The sequence below is a fragment of the Hyposmocoma kahamanoa genome, unplaced genomic scaffold (genome assembly GCF_003589595.1).
Source record: "Hyposmocoma kahamanoa isolate Upper Pololo Valley unplaced genomic scaffold, ASM358959v1 180, whole genome shotgun sequence".
Taxonomy (NCBI): domain Eukaryota; kingdom Metazoa; phylum Arthropoda; class Insecta; order Lepidoptera; family Cosmopterigidae; genus Hyposmocoma; species Hyposmocoma kahamanoa.
This window is the reverse complement of record NW_020653711.1, coordinates 4,111,709-4,132,785: the sequence shown is the minus strand read 5'-3', so window position 1 is coordinate 4,132,785 and position 21,077 is coordinate 4,111,709. Positions and strand designations below refer to the sequence as shown.

Below are 21,077 nucleotides of genomic sequence, written 5' to 3'. Positions count from 1 at the left end.
TGTAATAACTACACTAGGCCACGCCTGTGTCGTGGTTATCACGCAAGACGTTTATGATAGTGGATGAGTATTGCATTATATTATCGGCATCTCTTTTATACAAAGTCATAAGATAAAATAAAATATATATGAATAAAAAAATGCATGATTGTGGGTGCGTGTGTGGATGTGTGTGTGTGCATTTTCTGATTGGCCGATTCTATTTCAGTAGGTACATTGAGAACTGGATCAAACACATATACAATAAACATGGCAACATTATTTTCAAAATGACATTAGCGGCTTTCAGTTTCTTATCTCTAATTAAAATCCGACTATATACTATCTTTTGTTTCAGCTCCATGTAAACTTACGTAACTGGAATAGTGCTACTATGAGTTCACGATTTCGATAGTGGCTAACAGCCCTGTTAATTGTTAAACAATTTTGTATGGCAATTTGTGTAGTGACCCTAAATTCACACGAAGAATCAAAATTTTCGATACAAATAATAAGGAGGTTGATATGGATAATGTGGTAGACTTACAGTCCCCATTTCAGTACGTAACGTAATCGTCGTACTAATGCCTCCCATTATTTTGGTCTAGCTTTACTTTGGCCTAATTTCGTGGGTAGCCGTGGTAATATAAAGGCTTAATTGTCACTACTGCTAACGTAATTAGTCTATACCAGGCCTAATACGACTCCTTCAGACGAACAAGATGTTTCTTGCTTCATAGATTCAACTGCCTCTGTGGCCGAACGGTATCATACAGTTCCACGTTCGATTCCTGGGCCAGGAGAAATATTTGTACGGTCTACATTTATTTTGCTCATGGGTTTGGGTGTAATTTGTGGTAGTCTATGTCTGCGCCCGTGACACCTGCGACACAGGGTATCATCATATAATGTTTGCGTTGTTATAGACTCTGTTTTGCTTTTAGTTTACCTGGTGTTTGATAAATTATATTTGTAAGATAGTGCAAATATAGTCGTATAATGCTCCATAAAAAGTTATGGTTATGATATCCCCCTTACTAAGAAAAAAAATTGGCTCAGGACTGTTGTAGCCTGATATAGATATACAATTTAGTAGCAATAGAGTTCCCTGTGGAAGAGTTCGGCCCAGAGACGTACTGCCACCTTACTTTTTCTGCCGCTAACGGCAAAACCTTTATAGCCTCCAAAAAACTGACAGTGCCATCATATACTGTGTTAATAATGTGAGGCTTACTGCAATTCGGTTTTAAAGGGTAAGGGTGCTGTTGAAATTATAGGTGCATGTGTACATGGGACTTTTCAACTTGTAGAGTGACTGACGGTCGCAGTGGCTGTACCCTTAGTCTGTCACTTGTTTGAGGTTACGCGACAAATGCCTACCGCTGAGTATATCAGCGACAGTGCAAGCGCTCAGAAGTGTTTTATTTACAGTACAACCCGGAGTACACACGGCGGACAATGCTATTTTCACCTATCTAAGCGCGTGTTCAGGTTCCTTTTTTCTCGTATTGAGCACCTGTCATTAGTCAGATTTAGTAAGCTATTATAGCGTAGGTATTTTCGATTTTGTATGAAAGTGATGTAATTGCCTCAGTGACCGAACGGTTATCATACTGAACTACCACGCAGAGGTTTTGGGTTTGATACCCGGGTCGGGAGAAATATTTGTATGGCCTCCGTTTGTTTCTGTCGTGAGTTTGGATGTAATTTGTGGTTGTCTACCTATGTGTGTTCATGGCACCAGCGATACAGGGTTTCCCTAGTGCGGGGCTATGAGTGTGTGTGTTATTTATTTATCTGTTACGTAGTATCTACTTGGTACTTGGTGCAACGGGCTAGTTTCCGCAACTCGACGTCGAGTCGCCTATTTTGCGTGTATCGTACGTAGTACCTATTAAGTAAATGCCCTTAGATTAAATTTAAAGCTCTGTGCGGCATTGTAATTGTTATGGACAATCGTGTCGCAATATTGTCGCACTTGGTATCATAAACAAAATAAAAGAAAAATCTCGGAATAAGAACATTTTTATATTGTTTAAAGTTTTTATTCATCTATCTTTAAGATGTCGTTTTTCGTACAATCCCATATATATTTAAAACTATATTCACACTTCAAATTTCCTAAATTTACTATTCACTCGTCCTAAAATATTTCTAGGACAGGTTGATTGGTATACCAACCAAGTTACAATTTACATTGTAATTATTTAATTGGTTGTTGCTAATATTATTTAATAAACAATAAAGTAGATTAACGATTGTCTATGATTATCCAATGACTAGACAACCGGTTTATTAGATAGCAATTGATAGTCGTTACACAACTTTTTCATAAAGGGGTAAATCGTATTGTTAAACTCGATAATTAAGTATATATTATAGTAATTTGGCATTTACTTTTTCAATTATTCACTTAACAATGTTTTGTACAGATATTTTTACTATTTAGATTCAAGATGCTTAAAGGCCTGTTCAGATATAAGCGATACTCGCCACCGGTGTGGGCATCGAAAAATACTGCACAGTATCCGTCGGGTATTTATATGAAGTTCCGCGGCTAGAGCGAACCCGGGATACCGCGCCACACCGCCCAGGTACGTGGTATGTTTCCTATATTTCTGAAGCTATTAAATTCACCCCTCAGCAGAGCCCGCCAGGTAGTAACGATTAGTTGACACAATAATAAACAATGGATTTCGCTACCCATAGCGGTAACAATTCCGCGTAGCTTGAACATAAGGAATATCGCATACCCACTCGGATTTCGCCACCCACAGCGGTAGCGAATATCGCGTATATCTGAAACGGCCTTTAAGACCTGTTCACACCTAAGTGGATATCGCAATCGCTATGGGTGGCGAAACTTTCTTGATTTTAGCCCGACTAGATGATCACTTCTGTGCCATCAATGAATAAGACCAATGAATAAGAAATTTGACATTTCGGTGTTTCGATGTCATAATCGCAAATCAGTCATTCTATTATGTCAACTAATCGTCACTAACTGACCGTCGGCCTGGGCGGTATGGTGCGGTATTTCGATTTCGCTTTAGCCGCCAAACTTTAGAATACTCAGAGGGGTATTTTTCGCTACACACACTCTTCACTCTTCTATATATCGCTTTTATCTGAATAGGCCTTAAATAAACAACATGTACATCAAAGCGCACACAAACAAAAAATTACAAACATTTTTTTCCAAAGAAATTAAAATCTGCTTTTTCGTTAGTTGAATCTTTATTTCCTGTAAAATATATAAGAATATTCATTGATCTAGGTTTCAGATTTTCGACTTATAAACTTCAGTGGCAAAGTACTTTACGTAAGTATGCAACTTGAATAAAACAATAAGCCAGTACAATATTTGCTTTATGAATCAACAATAATAAAAACATCTATCTAAAAAAATATATTAAAACAATTAACACAAGTCTATTTATCAAAAATTTAGTATAAAATGTGTTTTCTTTACATTACCTGAATTTAAATAGCAAATGCGCTTTTGAAAACTGGCTAAGGTGTAGTTTAACGCGTTAATAAAAGGTTATTTACTATTCTAAGAATGTTTAGTAATTATATCCTACAAATAAAATGTGGTCAGTCATTTTTCACTTAACTGGTACATAATTGTTAACACTTTTGAGCCTGCTCACGGTCCATCTACAAACTGATTTTTTGACATTCATATATTCTGACAGAGAGTCGTATGATAGAAACGGAAAAACGAATACAGCTCAACGATCTTGCATTTTGAAGAATAGCAGCATGACAGCATTCAAGAATCGATTTAACAAGAACAGCATAACGGTGACAAAGGAGTACCTGCTTGTAGACTACACTTCAATAAATGACGTACAAGTTTGTTACTTTTGTAAAGCAAGTACGAAATTAATTTCAATTAGTACCTCTAAGATATCTACACTTATTAAAAAAATTGGCTAAATACAATACATTCAAACGAAACATTATAAATAATGAAAATAATATAGGTTAGAGTGTGACAACTATATTACCTTCTACTCCGGGTGTAAAACATAGCTTAAAACGTTGCCGTATCAAAAATCTACAAAAAATTGGCATACAAACTTTGACTCGAAGATAACATAAAAAATTTCAGATTTCTCCAAAAAACACTCAACACGAAATAGCATAATTTACGTAAGAGTCGTTCTACCTGGTTCATTCTCTTCTTTAAAGGTATGAACAGATCTTCTTACAGCTCCTCCTATAAATCTTGATGAAATATGATGCAAGACTTCAGGTAACGACTCCCCTTCTGACACCGTCGTTTCTTCAGATAAATTACCTTCGTCTCGTCAAGATCTGCGCAAGAATTCCGGAGTCAGAACTTTCTGATTCGCCTTCAAGACTTTTTCATGGTGCCTCAAACGGTGAACAATTTCATCATGCAAAACGTTGAAGCACATTGCCGTCAAAGCCAAGCCAGTCATGATGTAAATCGAGCAGAACCATACAGTACCAGTAGACGCTCCATTCTTTTGTGTAGCTCCTGGAGCTAAATGCCCAAAACCAATTGTACTGAGGCTCATAAAGCAGAAATAAACCCCATCGATTGGACTCCATCCTTCAAGCTGATACAGAATCAGAGCGCCGAAGAATATGTAAGAAAATATTGCGACAAGGCATAGGGAAACTGGGGCCAGAATGGAAAATCCACGTAAGGAGACCTTAGAATCTGTATCAGTGCAACTTGTGGAATCACAGTCTCTCAGAAAACCAAGACCTTGAGGTTTTTCTTTTATGGAATTGGAGCTGACGCTGTGTGCTTGTGACGCGGAGATAATTGTTCCAGATGGTGATCTTACGTAATATGGCTCTTGAAGGTGCAGTGTTTGACTCCGAGTATATTCTTCTTGCCTTCTGACTTTTTCCTTTCGTTCTTTGCTGGCCAATGTTCGTTCATCAAGACAACAGAATCCACATTTTGTGCATAGGCAGCAACATAGTGCTCTGCTGAAAACGCTTCGAGCCAATCTTGATAGCAGAGCTCCAACAACTGATAAATAGAGTAGGGTTAGTGGTATACCTATAACAGCATATCCAATAGTAACAGCTTTCCCGAGTGCAGTTTTTGGAGCCACGCTTCCATATCCTGTCAATAAACAATATTTTTATTAATAATTTTAATCCCTCAATCATGTTTATACTTTACTTTCAACAATAAATAGAAAATTGGATAGTGGATAACAAAACTTTCCTTTGTATTTTTTTTTTCAAACATCGTACATACCTATAGTAGTAAGAACTGTCAGAGAATAAAGAAAAGCCTTCGCAAAGTTCCACTCATAATCGTCGATGACCAATGCTGGCGCAGATTCCAAAGCCCTCGCTCCTCCATATTGAGCTGAAACATCCGCTGCCACTCGAGCCACCAACTTCTCTTGGAACCGCGCTATCTCCTGAGCTGCTAATCTAGTCCAGTTCTCTTTATATAAAATGTTCAAAGATACAGTGATCTCCCAAATACTTTCAACTGTCTGAGATCTTAATTCAGCACTTGCCTGCGCGATACTCCCATTAAGCTTAGGTGTTTGGACAGTCTTCTGGTTTTCTGCCTGATAAGATGTTGTGGCAAGTGTTTTCTGATGGACTTTCGCTGCTGTTCCTTCGATGGCAAGAAAAATAAACGCTCCAAGTAAAGTGTAAGCTAGAAGGAGGACAAATATACCAAGGTTGGTGATACAGCCAGCTACTAAATTGTTCTTCTTAGTCTTTTTGGTCTTGACGCAAAGGCAACAAGTCGTAAGAACATCGTCATCGACTCTGTAGTTGTCAGATTTACCATTTTTCTTATATTTCCCGTTGACGTGATTCTTCTTCTTATTCTTATCCATGTTCGTTTTCACGAATGCCACCTCATGGTTGTTAAGTCCTCAGAAGTAGAGCTGTAGTTGTAGAACATCTGTAACAGAAAGAATAAAATGTGTTAATAAACGTAACTTATAAAACTGTTACACAAGTGCAAGTTTTGTAAAAAAACTACTAAGACTACCTAAGGTCAACACCTTTATCACACCTTTATCACCGCGCATCTGTAGCGCTTCAGTACTTATTAGTTAACTAATTGTGACTGCAATAGTGACGCGCGTGTGCTACGACAGTGGCGCTGCAGATGCGCTTTTAAATGTTATATGAAATTAGTAGTAGCGTGTCTGCTGTGCCAAAGTGGCCCCACTACAGCGCTTCTATAAGCGTCCAATTTGACAAAACTGAAATATAAACTGTTGCAATGTCCCAAAATTTGCTTAGAACAAAAAATACCTCTTCCAAAGGACCCTTAACATGCTCAAAACTTAACATATCGAAGATGCAATGTCGAAAATAGTTGAATTTCTGTAGCCTTTTATTTATTCCGAATTGAGCAAGCCAAAGCAAAATAAAGTGGGTTGACTAGTAAAAGGCGGGCCTACGAGAAGGGAAAGAAATTTAGAAAAGAGATAACGCTTATATTAGCATACCATAAATTCTTAAGAAAATAGCGCCAATATAAGAGTTTTTGGGTCAAATTATTGCTTGCGTAATTTTATAGACTATCGTTATTTTATGACTCGAATTTTCGGCGTTCGCATACTCAAAATCCATGTAAATTGCATTGCTATACTATTTTTTTTTTATTATAGCAAGTGACGGGACTAACGAGTCGAGCGCCTGGTGTTAAGCGACATGCAAAGTAAAAGTCTACGTCAAAGTCAAATAATATTTATGTCATAGGTAAGCAAATTACTCTTGAAATCGTCATACTAACTAAATTCTGCTGCTCCATCGTAATACATTTATCATTACAGTATTTAGTTTAAACATCTTAGATCTAGACTACCCGGACAAGAGCTAAATGGGTCACTACGTCGGGTTTTTGTCATCCAAGTACGCAGAAGCTGTATGATAACCTTTAGTTATAGTTTACTTTAGGTATAGTTTAAAACCTCGAAAATAGCAAATTTTGAAAATCAATCGGAATCTTATTATAGAACTGTATACATTGCCCCTTAAATGAATTTGAGACTTTATGAAGACGACTGTCTAGAACGGCTATTTTATTATTATTCCTCGTATTAATATTGTGTCTGTCACTATTTTTCAGAAAAAAATTAATATTTTTCTTAACATAAATAACATTTTCATAAATGTACTGTGACGTTAGTGTAAGAATGTTAATCTCTTTAACCTTATCTCTCAAAGACACTCTGTGGCCTAGATTGTAAATTGCCCTAACCGCACGTTTCTGCAGGACAAAGATGCTATTAATATCGGCGGCATTACCCCAAAGCAAAATGCCATATGTCATTAAACAGTGAATGTAGCTGAAGTAAACCAATTTAGCTGTTTCTACGTCTGAAAGTTTTCGAATATTTTTAATCGCGTACACTGCAGAGCTGTGCCGTTTTGATAATGTGGACCCCATTGCAATTTAGCATCTAAAATTATACCTAGAAATACAAGTAAAGGGCACGTTATTAACTGTAAACCAATTTACTACTTTAAGTAGATATAGCATTGTACACATCGTCATAGGAACATTGGTGCATTTTAACTTTAAATAATAAAAAAGTATCAAAAGCAAAACAATACTATCTCTTGTTCTATACCCTCCACAAGGTAAAGAATTACTATAAACAAAAAACAAAAACAGTCCTAGAATTGAACCTTCAGGGACACCCATTCTAATTACAGACCCTGATGAGCTCGTACTGTTGATATCGATCCTCTGTACCCTCCCACTCAAAAATGATTTAAAAAGGTCGAGGTCACGGCCCGTCACACCATATCACCACGTCTATCCTTATTAATTGCAAATCCATTCGGATGTTTAAAACGCAAAAATTTGAGGGACACTGCCACTGCGCCTGTCACCCTGTGCCCTGAGTTGACAAGTCTCATGTGCCTTACCCAAACGTTTTGTTATTTCTCAGTTTTAAGCTAGGGAAATTGAGAGGCCTTTCCAATATAAGCATACATTTACTAATTTACTAATTTATATATTTATTTAATATTTTACTAATTTAATCGAAGAACCTGTTCAACAACTCGTGACAAATTGAGACATATTTTTTATTGTGTATTTTTTATAATGGCATCTAACATACAACAGTGCTGGCCTTATTACCTATTTAACAACTACAATCTTGTCACCTTTCGGTAAAATTTTCGTAAATTATCGCAAACGCTTTTTATTTTTGATATCTTTTCTAAATATCATTTATAGAACAAAAATGATCCTAACCTTTATTTTAAAATTATCTATATCGGTACTAATGTAGCTGAACCACGTTTGCAACGTGAAACGAAACATTCTCTACAATTCGTGATACGTGCAGGAGTATAAAGGACAATTGCACTAAATTAAGACTATACTAGAAAATAGAATTGTAGTTCATTAATATAAAGACGAGAGAAAATAGAAGCACGGAGAGACTTGGTAATAAAAGCACTGAGAAGAACCATCCGTGATCACCCTTTTAGAAATTCTATATTATTTATTTATTTAAAACAGGCAGCTATGACCCATAAAATATATAACCTAAATTACTAAAATACATGTAACATACAAATCTAATATAAAAAACAAATAACTAATTTACACGAATTGCATTTGTAGGCGATGTGTGGCGCAATATGGTGTCTGGCAACCGATCTCGGAATCGCCGGTAGACAACATCCTTCGGCCAAACTCCTTTCATGAAGGTCGATAGATAATCGGGCGGTACTCTCAACACAAAAGAATTAAAATTTATGTTGTGGCGGGACTCTAACCGGTCGACCCTCAGGATGTGTTTAACTTTTAGCCTGATGTACTTCACTATCTCCTCAGACTTCGTGGAGTAATACAGTCGCGACAGGTACAGCAGCGTCGTCGGTATGGCCAAACGCAGCACAAAGTTCAATCCTGTCGGTATTGTGCTGTATAGCTGGTTGGCTTCTTCTTTCCCTTGTCCACCTATGTGAAGCTGTCCTCATCGCATCGGTCAGTCTGTCTCTTTGGTTTACAAGGTGCGAGTCTAGTGACGGTACTTGGGAAATATTCGACTAAATAAAAGGAAAATGAGCAGTGTTTGTTACCACTTGAAACTATAATAAATAAATAAATAACAACAGTGTACTGCAGACTTATATTATTATATACATATTCATTATTTTACGAGTAATATAATTTTAGAACAGGCGTAAATAATTAAATACAGCAATGAACATTGAATGCTGCGTCATCACCTTTATTGCGGGTATTTTAAAATTATAACGATGGTAATAGTGGGGGTAGTGTGTTATAAATATTAGCAACATTCTGGACGAGTACATTCTTTCGGCCGAGCATTAACAATCAACAATCCTTGAGGATAGCTCGTAGAGAGGCGAAACACGTGTCGGGTTTGTTTTTGTGGTGTTATATACAGGATTAATTTTAAAATACTAACAACCTTACAGGACTATATTACTAACATCATAAACAACAGCTTTTGCTCCATGACTTTTAATAATTCATCAGACTTTACTTTCATACAAAAATAAATAGATTTAAATAGATCGCTCTAAACGGTAACAACTCTATGCAGGACGGGGGTGGGAGTCCTCACAAAAGAAAGCTTGCACGTTTGAACTTATTCTACCAAATACAGATCAATAAAGTGTGAACAAAAAGTGAAATCTTTATTTTTTTGTAAATTTATAATGTTGTTGTTTATGATTTTAGTAATATAGTTCTGTGAGGTATTTAGTATTTTAAAAATAACCCTGAATTGTATGCCGAAGGAGAGTGGAAAAATACACCGCCTGAAAAAATATTCAATACAAGCGCAGCTATTTTGCACAATTTAACCTACACTGGGGACGCGCAATAGCAAATTAATTTATTTCCATTTTTATTACTCGTAAAAATCATCCACTATTGAACTTTGTTATAAAAAATATAAATAATAAATATGCACCACGATAAACAAGCGCTAAGGGATAATTGAAAAAATGCACTAGTTCGGTATTGTTATTAATACAAAGATCCAACAGAAAGAAAAATAAATTCTTATTATACAACTGTGAGCGATTCAAATTAAGAGTTGGTCAATTATTGTCTTCCAAATCGTATTGTAATACCACCTCTGGTGATATTTTGCGACCTGTATGACGTAGCGGGAAATCAGGCAATGTATCTGTTCCATGGTGAATAAAAAGGAGATTTTTTTTCACGAGTTTACATCAAGTAACGGGCTGAACAAGTCATGCGCCTGGTAGTAAGCTACACGCCCTAACAGTTGCAGTGCCACTCAGAGCTTTAAATCGCAAAGATTTGATCCTGAGACGTAAGTTGACAAGTCTCATATGAGGCGGCAGAAATAGGTAAGGCAGTACATCCCTGGTCGAACTTATTCACAAGGAGCTCTACTACTACTGCTACCTATCTTCACTATACGTCGCTAAGTACATATCATCCCAACCACCTTACTAAACAAAGAACATAATATGAGGGAGCGTAAGCTATATACCCTAACGAGACTATCACATAAGCTAATATATAGCCTTAGGTCATTTAAAACATTTCACTATAGAAAGCCCAAAATATTACGCTCACGGCTTGCTGCAGTGTAATATCCTATTTGTTCGACTGTTTTGAGCTTCTGGCACTTCTAATGTTATGAATGTTATTACAACATTCTCTGGAAGCTTTTATAGTGCGTTTAGTGGTTTTAAGAAATATTTTCCAGCAGTTTTATAACAAAGCTACGTTACTTCGCGAAAAGAACCCCCCAATATTTTCTTAGTAGGTACTTTTATATTATTTAAAGTGGAAAATAGTTAGGGGTGGATAGGGACAAGGGATATTTTTATTGATTTATTTGCTCTTACAACATAGATGCATCATATTAATCATTTAGATGTACATAAATAAGTGGTTTGATTCTAGCCTAGTGATGTTCCGCCGCCTCCTTCCTTCTGATCTCTGCCCATTTGCTAACGTTCTCATGGGAGGTAAGGGAGCTTATGGATCTTGTAGAAGAAGGGTACAGACACAGCAATGCCGACCATCTAATACTTCAAAATCCATTGATTCGTTACATAATATTTCATGGAGAACTGGGCGATCTTCGCCGCAAATGTGTATAGGAAGTTCATCGGGCGCCCCGGAGTCTCAGACATGCTGCGATTTTTTTTTACTTTTTATCCCGAAAGAAACGACAGAACACGATTTACGATTCACGATTTTAAACGGTTAACGAAACAAAAAGTCACAAAATTTATTTTCTTAAATATGGGGAAATCCGAACTCATAGAAGATACAGGGAACCTGTCTCAGGAACCATTAAGTTGTTTTTTGGGAAAATAATTTTGGTGTACGGAATTTTTTGGTCAAAGGTGAGTTGTCCGACTGCACCATACAAGCCCAGTTAAAAAAACACTATGTATAATACTTGCAACCTATTAAATGATTATAATAATCAAAAATGAAAATATATTTTCGTATCCAAATCGCGTATTACGTTTTTTTCAAACAAACCAACGTTACGGGCTCTTTATAATTATTGTCCATGGGACCTGAAAAATTGTTTCATATTCAATGTGTAGCAATCACGAAAATATTTATAATCTTCTATTTAAACGTAAACTATTATCATGGCTATGTGATAAAAAATATCTATTCCACTAATTACTTCTTTACACATAAACTTCAACAAATATATCTACTCAAAGTAATATGACAAAGAAAAAAATCGTTGAATTTTTTTCATCTTTACGACTTGTTTTAATGATACCAAGTGACGAAATTAACAAGACATGCGCCTGGTAGTAACGTCTGTCCAGAACAGTTGCATGGCCGCTCAGAACTTTAAATGACAAATATCAGATCAGACACTGGTACTGCGCCTATCACACTTGAGACATAAGTAGACAAGTCTCTTGTTTCTCTAATTTCACCAGCACCCTTGTGTCCTTCAAAACGGTAACGTGAACACGCGCAGTAATGTGAACATTATTGCTTGATGTCAGAAATGAGTATGGTGACAGTACTTCCTTGAACGTACTCTTTCACAAAGAGCTCGAGATTTGCCATGAGCTTTTTGGTGATGAAAAACATCGTAAAGAAATCTGCATGCACGTCGAAGAAGGTTCACAACTCTCGGAAAACATGTGAAGTGAAGAAGGCCCAACCTGCATTTGGCCATTGTGGTGGACAATGACCTAAAACCCTCGCCTGAGAGGAGACCCGTGCCCAACAATAGGACGTATAAATAGATTGATGATTATTATTATATATCAAGTAAGTAACGATGGTAACTAAAATAAATTATTATCGAACTTGAACTCTATCTCACCAAATTTAATGCGCTACATTAGCTTCGGGATTAATATTTATTAGCGGTTTCGATTACATTTATTCGATAAAATAATGAAGAGGACCCCGAGTTAATCGATTGCGGTATGATTTGCTCAGTCATTCCCGCTCTATAGTATAGTAGTAAAGCGATCACGAAACCACAATAGTTTCAAATTAACCAGCTACGATTATAAATGATACTACAACCTACACAGAACGATACAACCAGTTCATCCTTGCGAATGGATAAATTCCTAATCAACGTTTTGTTCGATAGAAGAGCCAGTATCAACTGCATAAGTAACTTGGCACGAATATATGGTAGCTGCTCTTAAGTGAATGGAACGCTACGGTCTATTGTCGTTGCTATCGGAATTCGTGAACATTCAGTAACAAACTTCTAGTGGGCGACAGTCGTAATTCGATTTGTTACTTCAGATCTTGAAATGCTTTGGTGAGTTGCGGTTCTGTTTTGAAGTTATTGGTTTAACGTGGCTCACGATTTACGAACCCCAGAAAGCTCTACAGTGGCGCAAGAATTTCGTAGAACTCTTACTTGTATTAGAATTCAAAATATACAGCCAATTAACTTCAGTAAACTTTATTTATTGTGTAATTCGTCGTGTGCGCATTAAATCCATTATTCCTCTTATCCCTCGTATGGTTGGTCTGGGAGTATTCCCACACTAACCTTCAAGACTAACTTCAAGTAGCAGCAGAGCTCCTCGTGAAAGAGATGTTTTTATGTTTAAATAGGAGAGCTATAAAATGCATGTGTTTCAAATAATTCGTATTATTTTTAAAAACTTTCATGTGATTAAAAACACTTTTAACGTATTTTTTATGATACTTAATGATGACAAGAACAAGGCGTGCGCCTGGTGTTAAACGACACGCATGTCGATAGCAGTTGCACCACTGCAACTGCCTCCACAGGCATGTCTTCTGCAACTTAAATTAACAAGTCCCGTGTGTCTGTAATTTCACCAGCACCCTTACTATTCCAAACGAAAGTTGTTTGGCGGGAAAAGCCGGTAATGTGGCAGTACTTTCCTGGACGAACTCTTTCACAAGGAGCTCTATATGTTCAATGAAATTATCACATATGGTTTTATTATACCAAGGGAACGATTTATGTAAGCAGGGAAACATTGATTGGGATAGAAGCTAAATGAGGTACCGTATCAAAAGTAAAATAATTCGAATCTTCCATTTGGAAAACCTATCAGACTCCCATAATTCTCCCCATATACCCACCTGTTACATTACGAGTGGGAAGATCGAAAAATCCATCCACATTCCGGCCATTTTCACAAAAGTAATGTGACAATACCGAAATCCAATTTCAGGTGTCGCCACCGATAAAGATTTTGCATAAATCAGTGATATAATCCAATATTACCCGGGCCTCCCCAGCGCCTAATGTTCGTCCATTGAAATCTCTATTCCAATTCAAATGACTTATTTCATTTCCCTCCACTAGAGATGCGGTTTGTAAAAATCGAGTTTGTAATCGATAATTTAGTTCCTTGGCCATTCAGACAACACAAACGAAAAACACTAAGTAGAAATCTTTCGATTTAGTAAAAAACATTGATAAATAGTGCTCTAGAACATAATGAACACTATATCAATGATAGGAACTAAAAAATCATTAAAATTCTCGCCACCATCACCATTTCATTTATATATCATTTCCTTATACTAATAATTAAAGTACTTGAAAGATTTATAGATGCCCGTTTTTTGCCAAGGAGTGTAAAATTGGCCGTGTTTTGATAAACATTTGATTTTTCTTTATCTTCTTGTACTTATCATGGATCAAAATCATCTATAATCGTTAGCCTATATACCCGGTTACGCTTATGACTGTAAAAGTAGACGCTCTTAAGATAGACTGATGTCTCATTACTGCATTACTGTAATCATCGCCTTTGTGATTGTATCTTAAGTAAAATTGTCGTGTACCTTTCACTTAGGAATCCTTTTTATTTATTAAATAAACTCTATTTATTTTACATATACATTTTAACATTCGTCTTCTCTATCAATAGAATAAAATAAAGATAGACACGCACGAAGCATGTTGAAATGTACTTGATGAAGAAAATTCAACATTTTCTTAACCCTTTCCGGCCGACTCGATCGTGCTACTAATTTTGAAAAAAATCTGAGCGCGCGAAAATCAACTTTTCGAAACGAGGACGATACCGATAGATCGTGCACACTCCAGCGCAGCGCGCATATAGTGCGGCGGGTGGGGTTGTTCCGTCGGTCGACCTTACGGTAGTGTCCAGAATGGCGGCGTTTTTTGGTGGCAGCGGCGTCATACGTAAGTGCATATTTTTTTAACTTTTTGTTAATTGAGTAGTGAATTAATGGTTAATTTATAAAAGTAATGAGTCAACTATGATAAATGAGTAGAAATGTAATCAATAACCTCAATATTATTTCAATAACTTATCTCGTTAAAAACGTTGCACGATTGTGCGTATTCGGCCACTTCACGAAATCAGTATATTATGCAATAATTACATCTTTCGTTGTTTTTGTTGGCATATTTTAATTTCTAACGAATGTTTTTAGGTCGTGTATTAAGAGACAATCAAATAGAAAAAACTTATAGGTTTTAAACAATGGACCCTCATAGTATTGATCCACTTTTTCGATTTAGCAATAGTTAATGCACGGAGAGCTTACAAAATTGATTGCGAGGCTAAGAAGTATCCCGTTGCAAGATACTAGATTTACTTGATTTTCGTATGGAAATCCACGAAGTACTAATTAACGTACCAGAAAAGAGGCAATGTGAAGAAGCAGGTGATGCCTCAGATGGTGAAATGCCAGTTCCAAGGAAATATGCAAAGTCTGTCAGGCCGTCTGTATCCCTGAGGTATGATGGTTATGATCATTTACCTATATTTTATGACATGAATTCTCCAAGGGCTTGCCAATATGAAACTGCTGCAGACGTACTAAGACACGTTGCATCTAATGCAATGTGTGCCTATGCATCTCATGTGACCAGAAGCTGTTTTTTTTATCATAAGAAGTAAAAATTGTTTGTTATTGTTTTAAGTTTTATATTTTTTTAGTTATATAAGAATTTGCTTTGATTCCTATACGAAATGTGTTAATTATTAATAAGAAACGCAAGGCTGATTATTATTTTATTAAAGGTGCAAAACCGATCTCGTAAAAAATGTGTTTTATTGACATATACCATTTTCAAAATGAATTTGCACAATCGTGCGCTTTGCATGTAGTTCCTGAACCGCACGATCGTGCAGTCAATTTTAACGATGATCAATGTTTACAGGATTTTTTTAAATATTTTCCTCCGAGTATATGAAGCAAAAGTGCACAACTAATCGGCATTTTCACTTAATTTCAAGAAAAATGAATCCTCGGCCGGAAAGGGTTATAAAGAAAAAGAATAACGCTTACATGCATGGAAATTAATGTACAGGGTTAAGAGCACGTCAAGCTTGACACTTAATACTTAATTCCAACTCTATGCCGCTTACGATAAAAACAGTCCAAAGTACAAAGTGTCAAGCTTGGTGTGCACTTGACTGTACAATTGAAAGAAATACTTAACAATATAGAAGAAGAAACGGACAACGATAACATCACTGAGGAAATAAAATACAGGACGAATTCTACACAGCAATCTGCTGAAGTTAAAAAGGATGCAAAATACCTCACAAGCTACGACCCTTAGAATTATAATGAACCCTATTTTCGGAACCTTGAAACTATCTAAGAATCTATATCTAAATAATCTTCAATACTGTCTGGAAGCAATGAAATTATACTGGCAAGATTATGAAACGTACAATAAGCCACTTATGAATATACAAGAACCAACAATTCCACGGCAAATTTGTACATTATCAACAAAGACGTTGACGCTATCATTCTGTAGAAAGCAAAAAAATTATTAAACAATTAAGAAATACCAGACATTAGAACAGTACAGTCAACCAAACAGACTCCTAAACTGGAACAATTATTCAAAGAATATGCGTCAAGAGTTTTTGTCTGAATTTGGGAAAAGTCTTAACTTTCGAGGTCATCGAACCCTAAAAGATAACAGACTGTCTACATGAAGTTACGAAGAATCCCATAAGACAGTAGACCAAGAAATAAAAGTTCTATGTGAAACAGGTGTAGTCAATCAGATTGGGGCACCCTCGTCGCCATTTTGTAAAACCAAACGGCAATGTAAAACTATTTGCAGGCTACAAAATTACAATAAATAAAGCTATTAAAGACGAAATGTACACTGATAAATGCAGTGATCTTGTAAGAAATGGCAGTAAGCTCACTTTTTTGTACCTTAGATATCACTTAAGCCTATTAAAATATGCAGATGAAAGAAAACAGCACTCTGTTATAAACACTTAGTCCACAGAGGTTTTATAAAGTCAACCGCGTAATTTTTGGTGGAAAGGTTTCACCGTGTCTGTGGCAAAAATTTATGGACGAGCTCTTAAAGAGACTAAAAGGTGTCAAATTGATAACATTATTATGTAAAGTTCAAATAATAAAACGTAAAGTATCAATTTTTCCATGAAAGTATTAACGCTAGATAAAGATGACTTGCATAAGAATAAAGACACGAATAAGACGGTTTATAACGCAGATCATCCACCAAATACTGAAAACAAAAAATTAATTTAATTGGACCGAAATGTGAATATACGATATAACTTATATAATATACTTATGCACTTTGATCAATCCAAGCCTCTAGGCATAAATCCTTCATCGACAGCATTATCAGATGGCTCTGCAAAACCAATCGCATTCCCTTCAAAAACGGTAACTGCAACTCAAAATAATTACTGAAAAATTAATAAGGAGAAGAATTTTGGCTACTACGATCGAAAATTGTAATTAATAATGGATCATGAATTGTGGGTTCGCCACTTAGATCATATTCTGGGTACTCTCTGGTGCTGTGTTGCTGACTTAAGGAATTGGGTCGGAGGACTGACGTATATCCGGTATACCCGTCATTCACCAACAACCTTCTGTTTTGTCATGCAATTCTTTACATTATATAACATGTCCACAATAAAAATATTTACACCTTATTTTACAAATAACAAAAATATAGAAAATAAATAAGGCCTAGAAATGTGTACTTAGTGAGAGTAAAGAGAGGAAATAGACAAAAAAAAGAGTAATGTGAAGTGAAGGTAGGCTATATTAATAATCTAACTGCAACATTTGATGCGTATTGGGATAATTTTCAGGTTAATTTTCCCTACCTAATTTCGGTGGCAATTTTTTTAACTGTCCGTAATATTGTCACGAAGTATTACCTAACATTCGAGTGTAGTATCCTGGAATATTATTTAATATTTCACGACAATATACTCGAATACGTAAATAATAAAAATTGCCACCGAAATTGGGTAAAGAAAACTAACCTGAAAATATTGCTTGGTTAGCAATTAAGTTCACACTTTATTTTAATTTCATATATTTTGTCACTTTTATGTAAGCGCCTGGTAGTAAGCGTCACGCCTATCCACAATACTATGTATACATAATATTATAACAGTTGCAGTGTCACTCAGAGCTTTGAATCGAAAAGATCTGAGGAGCATTACCACTGCGCCCGTCACCCTGAGACATAAGTTGATAAGTCCATATGCCTGTATTTTCAAAACCGGAACGTAGTAATGCTCACATTACGGCTTGGCGGCTGAAATATGTAGGTAAGGTGGCAGTACTTCCCTGGACGAAGTCTTTCACAAGGAGCTCTATTTCTACTAAAACTACTGTCTCTTTAAACCACACTATCTCACTCTATCACCAACGTTCATCCTAACGAAGGAAAAACATCGATTTCTCAAAAAAATAAATGCAAAGCTGTCTCATCTCTACCGTATTTGCGTGCACAATCGGATTCAACTCGATCTGCGCACATAAATCCAGAAATTGATAATAAAATTTTACTAGGTCTTACGCGAATTGTTACGAACGTAATGTGATGCTGCGGCGGGTGAAAATTGCTTACCATCCTGCATATGTATAATTGAATAGAACGCGTGTTGATTTTATTCGCGAAGGTTTTCTTGCTGAAGGCTACGAACCATTAATATTCACTGGTTTGTTAGAAGGAATACTTTAGCCAATGCAAATAGTTTATAAAATACTTGACCAAAACTTGAACGAAATTATCAAATTTAGTTTTTGAAATATTTGACATATTTACCTGTAAAGCGCCCGAAACGTTGATTTGTTTAGAAAAACATATACGCGTTTTAAATCCCGAAAAATTATTTCATTTCCTATGTGTAACAATCGCGAAAACCTAAGAACTCGATTTGCTTTATTTGTTCAAAAACTCTTGGACCGTGAACTGAATCGCATCTAAACGGCATTTATGAATTTCTCCGCGTCTACCTCACGCGCGTCAAAGATACCACGATACTATTTCGCCTTAACATCAAGTAATATTGTGGCCAATGGGTGTCTATTTTACATAAACAAGCTACAAAACGAGGTGCATTCCAACAGCGCTCCAACCGGAAAATAACAGTTGTAATGCTGTCGCTGAAACGTATCGCGACATCGCTTTGAACAAAAGCCATACAATTTGTGGCAGCAGAGACAGTACGCCATGATTTACGGTTCGTATTAAAGGTACATTTTAATTTCTTCAAAAATAAACTTATATCACTAGGTTCATATCATAAATAAAAATATAATTATAATTAATAATATTCAATTAAATTTCATTCTCTGCCTGTTCTATTTTACATATGTACTAAAGATTTTTACGCTTTTTGCTGCATTTTCAGGGCTTTTTCCTGTATATTATATATGGTCAGGGCGTATATTACTTTGTACTTTGGTATAAAAATTTTAACTAGAATTTCTATATATATAATAGTGTATAATTGCGGTGAGTTAGGTGCTTTCTTAACTATATATTTAATTGGAAACTGCATACTGCGGCGTCTACAGCGAAGAATATACTTCACTAATAGTTCTACACTATATACAAGATGAAGCCTGCAAACCAGCAAGTTGCTGAGACTGTTACTTTTTCTTTAATACAGCCATTTATTTTAAGTTTTTCATGAATCATTGTAGTGTTGAAGAATAAGGTCTTTTTATTTTTAAAGAAGTCAATTATTTTACATACCGTACATCTGCTTCAATAGTGTCACAAGACAAAAATCATAAAGTTTTGAATTTTGATAAGCGTGCAGAAAATTCTCTGTTTTTGTTGAAAAGAATTAAAAACATGGCAACACTATATTTAATTTATAGAGTGACAATTCTTTTACCTATATGAGACTGAGACACTATCATCCCATTACAGGTCCCTTAGAGAGAACTAACTGTAGACTAAATAGTTTTATTTGTAAAGCGAGCAATACTGGACAGTATGCTGTACTCTCGTTCTCTATCCAATATCACGAAACAATTAGGCCTTTCCACCAGAGATATGCGAGGTAGCGAGACGGTGCGAGGATGTGTAGTGGCGCTGTGAAACGGTGGGATGTTTTCCACCAAAGCTGTGCGAGGATGCGTTATGAACTGTTTTCATCACGCGCGGGTGAGCGGTGACGCTATGTCAGTGTCAGATGGTATCATACTTTCAGTAGCTCTAGTTTCGTACACCGTTTTGCACACATTCCTCGCCCGCATCCCTCACACATATTCCTCGCACACAATTCTCGCTATTTTATACTTTTGTTTTGTGTTCATAGGCAAACCATTTTAGTGCCACTGCTGATTACCAAAGATCAGCTCATCTCTCGCCGCCATCAGGTGGCGTGGAAAACATGATATTCATGATATAAATAAATAAATAGTCTAAAGGTAACCATGATACATTTGATCGCTAGCTTACTTATTTGAAAACACAACCGGCACACTTTTATTTGTCACTTTTGGCATTTTTTAATTGTGTCGGTGTTCAAGTCGGTGTGCGATTTAAAATAGTAAAATTACAAAGACGGACTATAAATTAAAATTAGATACGCGGTTTAAATATAAGTTAAGATTCAGGTTACACTGCGAACTAAACAGATTTCTAGTTATCAGAGTGTAAACAAGCAGTGAAATAAACCTGTATCTGCTCACATTCAAATAAAGTATGAAGTTTACAAATTCCAATAAAAATCGTTAAAACTATTCTCAGTCTGGCTGGGACGATAAGAATGGAAACTTGTAAGATTTTTCTATATCACGATAGAAGTGTAAAGTACACTGAAAAGAGGTTACGGAAAAGAACTCGAATTGCACCACCTCCGTAACGAATACTTTATTCAGCAGTAAGATGTCTGTCTAATGGCGGTGCAGAGAACACTATCTAACGCTTTCTACTCTCTCGATTTTCCACAAGTATATACTCTACATTATTACAAAGCCGGTATTAAAGAGGTATTAATATTTTCTGCACGTTAAAGGATAAAGTCAGCGGCGAAAGCTTAGTGGGAGAACGACTGCTTCTCAATTAAGATATCGACTGTTGGAGTCCCTGTGGCGGCATGCACAGTCAACAACATATCAAATTATATACTTTTGTTCAAATATCGCCTCCAGTGCTACGAACAACATCCGTCAGAGCATTGCATCCGATTCGTATCCGCTCCGAATCCAAGAACATACAGTAGTGTTATTCATTTATTATATTGGGTCTTTTGTTTAGATATAATAATATGTTTCTGTGTGTTTTTTTTTAATAATAACACACACACTCAACATATCCCCGCACTAGGGAAATCCTATGTCGCGGGTGCCA

At 36.1% G+C, this 21,077-nt stretch overlaps 1 protein-coding gene across 1 annotated transcript in view; it reads right to left on the bottom strand.

Annotated features, from left to right (window-relative positions):
- Positions 1-3,207: 3,207 nt before the first annotated feature.
- Positions 3,208-21,077, bottom strand: part of LOC113225974 (potassium channel subfamily K member 18-like) — a 43,056-nt gene continuing 25,186 nt past the window's right edge. The window contains exons 2-3 of the mRNA XM_026458466.1: positions 5,231-5,902; positions 3,208-5,092 (exon numbers count right to left, since the gene is read on the bottom strand). Coding sequence (XP_026314251.1) covers positions 4,296-5,092; positions 5,231-5,834 — 1,401 coding nt within the window. The 5' untranslated portion in view covers positions 5,835-5,902 and the 3' untranslated portion in view covers positions 3,208-4,295. The remainder of the gene's footprint in view (positions 5,093-5,230; positions 5,903-21,077) is intronic.